Source organism: Calypte anna, chromosome 3 (assembly GCF_003957555.1).
Source record: "Calypte anna isolate BGI_N300 chromosome 3, bCalAnn1_v1.p, whole genome shotgun sequence".
Taxonomy (NCBI): domain Eukaryota; kingdom Metazoa; phylum Chordata; class Aves; order Apodiformes; family Trochilidae; genus Calypte; species Calypte anna.
Window position 1 is genome coordinate 105763037 of NC_044246.1, and position 11149 is coordinate 105774185.

Below are 11149 nucleotides of genomic sequence, written 5' to 3' on the forward strand. Positions count from 1 at the left end.
ACACACTGTGGATTTTTTTTTCTCATAAATCAAGTTTTCAGCTTTCCATAATACAGGAAGACATAACCACTGTCTGGTGAGAGAAACAGACTGAGGAGAGTGGAAATGAAGTGTCCCTAAGAAACCACATTGTTCTAGCTGGTCCTACAACCAGTTGTATCTATTGTCCTCTCATATGCCCAGAGCCTCTGCTGAAATCAGTCACTTAGGTGTTCAAATCTGCATATACAACACCAGAATGCTGAAGGCCACCCAAGCATCACAACCCCAGGTGAATTGGTCTGAGCTGTGCTGAGCCTCAGTTTTCCACCTGCCTCTCTTATATACAGTACATACTTGTACTTCTCTGCTTTGCATGTGTTTCACAGCCTAAAGGGAGAGAAACCAGAGTGTCTTTCACATTGCTAGCGCTTCTCACATTTCATCCCTAAGTCGAAAATGACCTTGGAAGGAGGCTCGCTGCTATAAATCCCGTCACCGGGAGATGGTGCTCCTGCCCTGGGAGTGATCTCACTGGAAGCCCGGGCACTCCCTCGGTACTCAGCTTTCTGCTGATGCTCCGTCCCCCTGCAGCCACCCTGCCCTTCTGCTGAGGTGGGGCTGAAGGGTTTCTTCTCTGACCTGCTCACTCTACTCAACAACTGTAGGAGAAAGAGGCCCAGGACATGAAACGGCTACGAAAATAGTTGGAAAAGGCAAGATGGAAAAGGAAGGCAGAAACTGTGGGGTTAAAATGCAGAACTGGAGAGGAGGCCAAAAGATACTGTGGTGGTAAAATGTAGTTATGAGCTGCTCAGTTTGCCATGGTCTGTGCTGGCCTTTTTGGGGCATTTCAGGTGAGAAGCATCTCTCCTAACTGCCAGGTGCATGGCCCAAATCACCCACATCCCCTCTGTTGTGGAAGAACATACTGCCTTGGCACCAAAGGTCAGAAAAACAGAGTTTTTGAGAGAAGTGACTCAGAACCCATGCAGAGTTGCAGTCAAGCAACTTTGCAGACGTTGGACCACAGCCTTTTCCTCACCCAGACACCCACCTTCCATCATATCTCCTCCTCAAAGCCCAGCAACAGGCACACAGACATGAACAGAGGAGGACTGGGCTGGAGCAGAGAGGTTGAGAGGTCTGCTCTGGCTCTTGGCATTCCTCAGCTGACCCCTGTGGCTGGCTGGTGTCCCCAGAGTAACTCTCAAGGAAAGAAAAGTTGATACCTCCAGCTAGGAACCTTGTGTTGTTAGCTGTGCCTAGGTAGGATTCATCCACCCACTGATTCCTGCTCAAGGTGGTGTTCCCAAAAGGGAAGGCAATCAGTTCCTGGGGAAAAAAGCTTTCTTTGCTAGACCTCTGTGGAGAACTACTAGATTGACCCTAAGGACTTCAGAGTCCTTAATTAGAAGTGAATTAGCAAGCAAAAGTTAACTGTCTGACAAGGAATAAACTCTGTCAAAGGATAGCAAGGTAATCTGAAGGGGAAAAATAATGCCTACCTTCCTCCCATGTTCACAGGGGCAAACACCTGCATCTAGGAAGTTAGGAGTGAGCCAGAACTGAGGTTATTGGTCAGGTTTTGTATTAGGATGGAGAGGAAAGGACTTTGTTTTGGTATGGAGAAACTCTGTCTCAAGTGGCAGAGAAATGAGAATGACATGAGCAGCAGTGGCTGGAGAGGGATGAGCAGAGGGCAGAGGAGGGGTGGTATGGCTCTCCCTCCTGTAGCTGTTTATGGGAGGAAAGTGATGAGTTATACTGAGAAAGAAGCTAAAAAAAAAAAAAAAAAAGCAAGGTGAATCCCACCCCTTCTGACCAGATGCTGTCCTAGGCAAGCGTAATGACACAGGGTGAGTCCTCACCCCAGTTCAGGATCTGTGGCTGGGTGCATTGGCACATTACCTGCTGACTCTACACTTTTCTAGAGCAATTTTTTTTTAATTGACTGAGTATTCAAATATGTTTTGACCTGCTATCTTCAGGTGGCTTATGCCTAACCCTGTCTACCAGATGCTGAATAGGACAATTTTCCCTGAGGGGAATGGAAAGTCTAATCCAAGAAACTTTTATATTTCCAGAAGGACTGAACACTCAGTAAAGCATTCCATAAATTTCCAGTCTCCTAGCTAGAGTATAATGTTCAAATAGAAAGTGATGTGAGACAAGCATAGCTTTAAACATCCAGACTGTGGTGATGTAAGGTCTCTGAGCCTGAAGGAAAGCAGCCCTGAGAGGTCTTTGAATCCATCTGATGTTTTGTGGATGGACTTGTACCTTGATTTGCCTTATCTTCCCTGGCTATCCCTGCAAAGACAATGAGGAAGAATTCAGCTTGGCTTCAGTTTAAGTAAGTTTTGGAAGGAGTTACTGGAATATTTGGAAAGAAACCGATGCTGTTGCTTGGTTACTTGCTGAGCTGGCCTTGCCATCACTCACAGCCATCTTTTTAGAAGAAATTTGTTAAGTGAAGCCACAAGAGGCTTCTTGTGCGGTCACTACATGAAAACATATTCCTCCCAATAACCACAAGTATCAATATTCTGACCACTCTGAACTTGCTCAAGGCATACACATTTGGTTGAGTTCCACTGGCTTAGCTCATGGAAACAGCCACAAACACCTCCAGATTTGAAGCATGGAGTCATACACCCTGTCACTGCAATTTAGTTTCATTCCATCAAAAAATGTTAATGACAGGAAAGATGGGAACATGACACCAGGTACATGGTTATTGAGGATTTCCTTTCTGCCTCAGTTTCCTCCTTTGAGAAGTGGTCTTCAACAACTGGTGGGGTTCTGATTAAATCAAGTATCTCCTTCTTTCCTTTGCTGAAAGAAAAGGAAGGTACAGCCCCTCTCTGGCAGGCAGGACTCCCAGGGTAGGACCTTGCCTATAAGTTCCTAAAGAGGATGCAGCTGTCATAGGAGAGTCTACCTCTAAAATCCACCTATGGAAATTAATCAAGACTCCACATACAAAGTTCCCAAACCACCCCAGATAATGTGGGAAGGCAAGCAGGGCAATGCTGAAGACCAAGAGGGGAAGCATAGTGAAGGAGACTGCAATGGAGGGGTCAAGCCCAAGTGTCATCAGGGCAGGAACAACTCCTTCCTAATCCTGAAGGAATCGTCATCCTAAAAAATGTTCCCAGTTAAAAAAAAAAAGCTTAGTGAGCTGACTGCCCCCTTCTTTTCATAAACCCTGTCAGAAGGACCAATTAGAGAGACTGTGGGACAAGGTGTAAGCTACTGTACAGGAGTTAGGATGCCCCCTGAGCACATAGCCACTGGGAACAGTTATTTGGGACAGGTTCTTAGGGAAAAAATTGAGGCAAATGTGGCCCTTTATCTTCATCTGAGGTTCTGGAAGACTTCTGGTTCATTTAATACTTAGTAAAAAAAGTGACTGACAAGACAGACTCATAAGCATGGTTTTCAGTCCATTCTGGATGTACTCAAAGGATTTGTATGGGTAAGAAAGAGATGGAGCAAGTGAGGAGGGTCAGGGCCAGCATCACCACTCTGGTTGAGGACCACCATAGGCAGGACCACATCACTGTGCTCTCAGCAATGGGGAGTGCCCTCAAAAGGAACGAGACTGTTTGCTGGTGAAACCAAATGGACATAAAATCTCCTTTGGTTAAATGGGTGTTTTTTCTGATCAAACTTGCTAATTGAGTTGTAAAATAAAACTGCAGCCTTTCCTCTCCAATTTTTGCTGCTGCAGCAATGTGCTAATTTGGTTTTGGAAGAGGGCTGGTAGAAGGTGGCTCTTTGCCAGGGGGAAATTATGCTCGAAAGGTTTGCCCTGGGAGAGAAGGGAGCCCGTCCTTAGAGCAGGGAAGGGCTGGGGGCAGGAGCTGCCGCACTACGGAGCTTGGGATGGGCCTGCAGCTGGGCTGGGCTGGGCTGATGGAAATTCAAGAAAGCCCAAAAGGGTTTAGACAAAGCTGGAATGGAGAACAGATGGGGAACTCAGCGCTCGTGCACCTCGAGAGATGTTTTGCCGTTGAGGGGATGGGCTCTGGGACGTCTCCCCTCCAGCACAGCCGGGCAGGATTTGCTTCTTGGGTCTGTGTATTCCGTGTGTGCCTGGTGCGTGCAGACGTGTGTGTGTGTGTGTGTGTGTGTGTGTGTGTCACTCAGGACTGTGTGGGTATATGCATGACTCTGTTAGGGTCTCTATACAGACAGGGAGGATGGGCATCTGGCTCTCATCACCCACCCGCACATGGCTGTGCCAGGGAGGGAGTGATTGTGCAAGGGGACAAGGACCTCAGCTCTGCCAGCTTGCACCAAGCAAGGATTTGGCCCTGCTGCCTGTGCTGGGGGCTGAGAACTGATCTGGGGTGAAAAAGCTGAGGGGGGAAAGGAAAACCAGAGCCTGGCTGTTGCAATGACGTAATTTTGATTTTTAAAAGATGTACAGAAAGAATGCAGTGACAGCTCCAGTCCCTGGGAGTTTGGTGAAGCCTGGGGTTCTTCACATGTGGCAGGTACATACACCCCAAAACATGGGAGGATGTACAGACCCAGGCACGACTCACACTCTCCGTTTTTGTACCTTTCACTGTTTCCCATTAAACTGTGAAAGGATGCCAGGCAGGAGGATCCAGAAACCCTTGCAAGAAGCCCAGAGGTTTATGGAGAGACTCGTCTGCCCATTTTCTAAAGCTCAGCAGTCCTTCCCATCACATTGTCCTTCCATCCTTCTGTTGATCCTTTTTAGTCCCTTCCCCGGGCAGCACTGGGAAGGAAACACTGCCATATCCCATGGGGAGGTCATCAGCTGTGGGTCTGGGGCTATTGGTGGAGGATGGATGCAGCCTTTGCATCTCCAGGGAGGGCTGCCCTTAACACTCATCCCTGCTGCCACCTGCTCTGGGGTTGTGAGGGCACCACACCAAAGTTCCAGGACCCTGCCCTGATGGGGAACGAGTGGAAGGTCTTAGTGGATAATTCTTTAAAGTGAACTTTAGCATCTGAACAGCATCAGGCTGGATTTAATAATAAGTAAAACAAGCAATTAAGTCTTCCTCTGCTGGCTCTTACTCTGCCTCCTTGCCCAGCCGGGTGAGGGCTGCTAGTGGCCACTAACTGCTGGGAGGGGGATGCCGATGGCATCGTGCAAGGCCCCGTGCCAGCTGCCCAAAGCGTGCAAATGCCGTGCAAGCCGTGCAAAAGCCACGCAGGAGGGAGGAGGCTGTGCAAGCCCCGTGCGAACCGTGCAAAATCTGCAAGGTGCTGTGTCGGGGCGTGCAAATGGCTCGGGGTCAGGACATCTCGCCTGGCGTGGGATGGGGATTTCTCGGGATGTTGTCACGGGAGCTGCCTGCGTTGCTGGACGCTATGTGCCCGTACCGAGCAGATCTGCAGGTTGGCATTAGAAACCCGCTCGCGATATTTGTGACAAAGCACCTGTAAAATTGCAGCAGAAAGAAACCCGAGAGGCTGCAGTGACAAATGCTCGTGAGAAGCGATTGTTTGCGGGGGAGGGGGGGGAGAGAGAGGAAAAAAAAAAAAAAAAAAAAAAAAGCCGTGTTTGTTTTGGCGAAATAACTCCATTCCTTCAAATAAATCATCGCAGCACTTGTTTTTGTATTTGCGAAGAAATCGCAACAGACATAACCAGGGACTTAAGAGACTTGAAATAACATCCTAGTAAATACCCCACTTTGTTATTCTAATCGAGACCCAAGGAAACATCTGAATTTTACCAAGGAAACCCTTCATGCACGGGAAAACATTAGCCCGCAGCCCGGTCGGGGCTTTGTTTTGCTCCGGTGTCGGTCTCCCAAGGGGGAATTACTCGGTTCGGTGGAGGCGCGGAGCAGCGCGGAGCTCGGGCTCCCGGGGCCGCTCCGCAGTAGCGGGACGCTCCGCGTTCCCCCGTCCGCTCCCGGCCCCATCACCTGGTACCATCCCCGCGAGCACAGCGGGCACCTCCGACACTGGGACGGGGATCTGTCTGCCCCTTCCTAAATGGAGTTGGGGTGTCCCCCTTCCATTTGGGGTCGGGGTTCCCGTCCAAAATGTCAGGTAGCGGTTCCCTCCTCCAAAACAGGGCTGTACCGTCTCCGGTATGGGACTGGGGTTCTCCTGCCAAAGTATGGGGTGGACCCTTCCCTTTAATGAAGGGTGGCGGGTGGGCCCCCCCCTTCCCTACAGGGTGAAGGTTACCCCTTCAATACAGTGCGCGGGGGGGTGATCTCCCAGAAATATGACCCCCTGTAAATACGACGTGGCGATGTCTCTCCTACCTTGGAAGGTGGGAGGGCCGCCTTCCAAAATAAGGTTGGACCCCCCAAGAAAAAAGAATAAAAAGTGACGAGGTGAGCTCCCAAGCGCGAGAGAGGGGGGGGCGGGGGGGGCTGTGTGACGGAGCTCGTCACGAAATCAAGGATGCGGGTGCTCCCTGCAAGCCGAGGCAGGGGACATGCAGGGGGCGGGTTCCGGGGGAGGGGGGTGGTGTGTGTCTTACCTCCCGGCGGGAGCGGGGGGGGGGGGGGGGGGGGACAGGGGACAAGCGGGGGCGGACGGGGGGTCCGAGTAGGGGGCTCTCACCTGCAGGCGTAGGTGGGGCGGGGGTGGGTGATAAGCGGGGACCGGAGGAGAGAGGCGGGGGGTGGGCTCACCTACAGGCGGGGCTGGGGGACAATGATGGAGAGGTCCGGGGAGGCTGTGGGGGGGTCTCACCTGCAGGCGGGGGGGAGGGGGCAGGGGCGCGGGCGGTGCTTCGGGGGGGCCCGGGGAGCGGCCGGCAGGGGGCGCTTCGGCGGCGGCGGTCGGCGGCGGCGGCGGCGGGCGAAGACGATGTTCAAAAGCGGGCGGGGAGCGGCGGCGGCAGCAGCACCGCGCCGAGCACCGGGCCGAGCACCGGGCCCCGCACCGGGCCGCCGCCATGCGCCTCCGCGCCGCCGCCGCTGCTCTCTGCCTCTGCCTGCTGGGCGCCTGCCGCCTCCGCCGCGGGCTGGAGGCCGCCGCCGTGCGCGGCCCGTCGGCGGCCGCTCCCCAGCGACCCTCGGCAGCCGCGCCTTCCTCCGCCTCCTCCGCCTCCTCCTCCTCCTCTGCCGCCGCCGCCTCCCCCTTCTCCTCCCCGCCGCGGAGGGACGGGGCTCTCCGCAACGGCACCGTAGTGCCGCACCACTACATGGTGGCCCTCTACCAGCGCCTGGCCGCCCGCCGCGCTCCCGGCCGCCGCGCCGACACGGTGACGGGCTTCGCGGAGCGGGAGCGCAGCGGTGAGTGCGGGACGCGCATCCCCCCGCGCAGTGCGGCGCCCGCAGTGGGGCGCGGGATAGGGAACGGGCTGTCCCCACGGGGCCCCGCCGTCGGGCGGGAGGGATGAGGATGGGTTTGGGTTTGGGCTTGAGGATGGAGATGTGGCTCCTGAGTAAGTTTGGGGATGGGGCTTGTGTGGGGGTTTGGGCATGGGAATGGGGCAGCTGATGAGTTTGGGGATGGAGACGGCGTTGTGCACTTCTTTGAGCGTGGAGGGACGTGGCTTCGTGCACGCGGAGATGGAGCTCGCACGTTGGTCTGGGTACAGGGATGTGCCTGGGGTGGGGTTGTGCGTGGTTGTTCATGGGGACGGGGCTGAGGAGTAGGAGTTGAGAACGGGGTAGTTGCAGGGGGATTGAGTAGCGTCTGGGAATGCAGATGGAGCTTAATGGAGAAGGGTCTGTGCAACAGTTGTTGAAGGGGAATGGAGCTCTGCATGAGTTTGAGCATGGGAATGGGGATGAAGACAGCAGTGGCAATAAGCTGTGCGTGGGCATGAGGTTGGGGTCGCGATGGGGATAGCAAAGGGACTGAGCTGGGGAAAAGTTTGCCGATAAAGATTAAGTATGGGCCTGTGCATGAGCACGGAGTTGGGGATGGCGATGGGATTGCACGGAGTCCAGGATGGCACTTAAGTCTGGAGGTGCTTTTGGGAAAGCGCTGTGAGTTGCAGCCCAGCCGGGACAGGGCAGGCAGGGGTGCAGGCACCTCTCGCCTCCCCCCTCCTCCCCGCCAGCCCCCCCGCCACCTGATGCCCGTCAGCGAGGGCCGGGGCTTGCGTCAAGGTTCAGACGCAGCTTCTCGGCTCAGCATCTCTGGGACCGGGAGGGAGAAACCCCATCAGAGCGTTTTCAGCCCGAAAAAATCCGTGGGGCATCGCGACGGGCCGGTACGGAGAAGGAGCCGGCAGTTCCGGCCCGTCGCGGTTCCTCGTGGGGCCAGGGGCTCAGTCCCGGGCTGCAGCAGCGCTCCGGAGCCGGCTGAGCTCGGCATCTCGTTCCCCTTCTTCCTCTTTCCCTCTCTTCTTACCCTTTCATACCCGCGGATCTAATGATAATAATCAAATAAACACAAATACGCACTTAACGGAATGTATTTTTATATATATGTGTATATATATACATTGCGCCCTGCCGGCAAAGTTCGCTCGGCTAGGGGAAGAAAAAAAAGAAAAAAAACAAAAAAAGGGAAAAAGAAAAAAGAACCCCCCCGATCGAATAAAATGAAAAGACAAACCGAAAAGCAGCCCCCGCTTCCCACTGTTCCTGTCGCCGGCTGCCCCGAGTTGGGTGAGCGGCAGCTGAAGATGCGGAGCCCCTCGCAACCTCCCAAGCCCAGCAGGGTCCGTATCCTGCCGACAGCCTGTGCAGGGAGATTTTTGCTAAAAGCTGGAGGGGAAACGGCGGGGGAGCGAGGCGGGACGAGGGGAGGATGCTGCGGTGGGAGGGTGGGCAGTGCCCGGGTGGTGAGAGCCGCGGGAAAACTGCGCACAGGTCCTGGGAAGTTTCAGCTCAAAACGAAACCAGATGAACCGTTCAAAGGCATCTCCGTATCTGCTGCTCGCCGGAATTTCAGAACTGCTTTTAAAATAAGAATAGTAACAGTATTGATAATAATGTTAACGGTAATGATGATAATAGGAAATGGCGGAGGGATTACTCTTTCCCACCCAAAGGGCAGTGCAGGCTGCAGCCCGGCAGTGGTGCCCACGGGAGGGGGCTGCCTTGTAGGGGTGTCTGGCGGGGCTCTGCCGGCAGCGGGTCTGGGGGCTTGGGCACAGCATCAGTTCAGATTTTGCAGCATGCCCAGCTCAGGTTTCTTGTTAGAGAACGAGAAAGTAAAAAACCAAACCTCCCAGAACTCAATAACTCAATCATGTCTTTTCCCCAAAACTCCCCACTTTTTTTTTTTTTTTTTTTTTTTTTTTTTTTTTTTTTTTTTTTACTTTGCATTATGGTCCATAAACTGCATAAGTCTCTGTTTGGGCTTTGGTTCCACCAAGCAAGAATTATGACAAATTCAAGCGCGGCTCACTCAGCTTCTGAGAGTGCCTCTGTCAGACACCCCCGAGCACCGCAGCATCTGCACCCCGGCGCGCAGGGGTGCCCGTGCTTTCCCTGCGAGGGAAAATGAGATATTTCTCAGCATTTTACTTGGCAAGGCTGGGATGGCTCGGGTTTTGTATATGTGTGTGTGAGAGACACAGCGTGGAATAAACCAGTGACAAACCTGCTGTGTGGGGGTGGGACTGTGCCGCGCAAGTTCAGTTGGAAATTCTGTGCCAAAACGCGATAGTGATGCAGCTGGGGGCACTGAAACATCCTGGAAGAGGCAGAGAAGCCACCTCGGAACGCGGGAAAGAATGCTTATGAGAAACCACTTGTTTGAGTTAATTACTCTTGGCCTTCTCCTCCTCGTTTTGTATTTTTGTTTTTCAAAGCCTCCAGCTCGGGGCCACCGGCTGTGCTCCCGCTGGAGTTCTCGGTGTGCCTTGCTGCAAGGTGGTGATCTCCCCGTTAGCTCTGTGTCCCTTCTGCCTCCGTAATGGGAGCTTGGTTTCAGCTGGCTGGATTTTAATATTTGTTTCGTTTTGTGTTTTGTTTTTGTTTTGGTTTTTTTGTTTTGTTTTGTTTTGGTTTTGTTTTATCTCTTCCAGATGCCTCCCCGTCCGCCCCCGAACAGCGATACCTCTTTGACATCTCCAGCCTGAGCGAGACAGAGGAGGTGACGGGTGCGGAGCTGCGGGTCCTGCGTGCCCTCCCCGAAAACCGGAGCTTGGTCCTGTCCCCTGAAGGCACGTTCCACCACCTCCTTCTCTCCACCTGCCCAAGCCTGGGCGGCGAGGAGCCGCGGCTGCTGGACTCCAGGGCTGCAGACAGTTTGGACGCGGGCTCCTCCAGGTGGGAGGTGTTTGATGTTTGGGAAGCCCTGCGGGATCGGAGGGAGAGATCTTCGTCGGGAAAGCTGCTCTGCTTCCAGCTGAAGATCGTCTCGGATCAGTCAGGGCGGCTCCTGCCGCCCCGGCAGCTGGGGTTCAGCAAGCCCCGGCCACAGCCCCACGAGCGAGCCCTGCTCGTGGCCTTTTCCCGCACCCAGAGGAAGGAGAATCTTTTCAAGGAGATCCGGGATAAGATCAAAGCCCTGGGCACCCCACCCTTCCTGGAGCCCCCCGATCCGGGCCAGGAGGCAAACCCCAAGCGGAGGAAGAGACGGACAACCATCGCTGCCCGCTCTGGGGGCAGAGGCCACGGGAAGAAGGCAAAGACCCGCTGCAGCAGGAAGCCCCTGCATGTGAACTTCAAGGAGCTGGGCTGGGACGACTGGATAATTGCCCCCCTGGATTACGAGGCATATCACTGCGAGGGGGTCTGTGACTTCCCCCTCCGCTCCCACCTAGAGCCCACCAACCATGCCATCATCCAGACCCTGATGAACTCCATGGACCCAGAGTCTACACCTCCCAGCTGCTGTGTGCCCTCCAAGCTCAGCCCCATCAGCATCCTCTACATAGACTCTGGGAACAATGTGGTTTACAAACAGTACGAGGACATGGTCGTGGAGACGTGTGGCTGCAGGTAGCAATTTCTGCAGCTCTCCCCCAACCCCGCCCTGCCCAGCAGCCCTCCCCCATTTTTTATATATAAATATATATATATAAGATATGTATATATATATACACATACACATTTGGGTGTGTGCCTTTCAAAAAACCAAGCTCAGACAGGTGTACCTTACCTTCCTGGGACTGCCTTGGCCCTGAGCTGATGTCCCCTGAAGACAGTGTGGCTGCAGCTTGCACCCTCCCAGGCCCTCTCAAAGAAAGAGCAACCACCACCACCCGTGCTGGGTTTCCTGGGTCTCAGCTGGGCAGGGTGCTGGG

General features: G+C 54.0%; 1 protein-coding gene across 1 annotated transcript; it reads left to right on the forward strand.

Moving 5' to 3' along the window:
- The first annotated feature begins 6889 nt into the window (after positions 1-6889).
- Positions 6890-10848, forward strand: GDF7 (growth differentiation factor 7). The gene is made up of 2 exons (XM_030448144.1): positions 6890-7229; positions 9926-10848. The coding sequence occupies exons 1-2, from the start codon at positions 6890-6892 to the stop codon at positions 10846-10848; spliced, it is 1263 nt and encodes a 420-aa protein (XP_030304004.1).
- The last annotated feature ends 301 nt before the right edge of the window (positions 10849-11149 follow it).

Bases quoted from the DNA above. Each gene is read 5' to 3' on its own strand.
- GDF7 (XM_030448144.1), top strand. From the start codon at position 6,890: ATGCGCCTCCGCGCCGCCGCCGCTGCTCTCTGCCTCTGCCTGCTGGGC. The intron at 7,230-9,925 runs GTGAGTGCGGGA...TATCTCTTCCAG, and splicing joins CGCGGAGCGGGAGCGCAGCG to ATGCCTCCCCGTCCGCCCCC.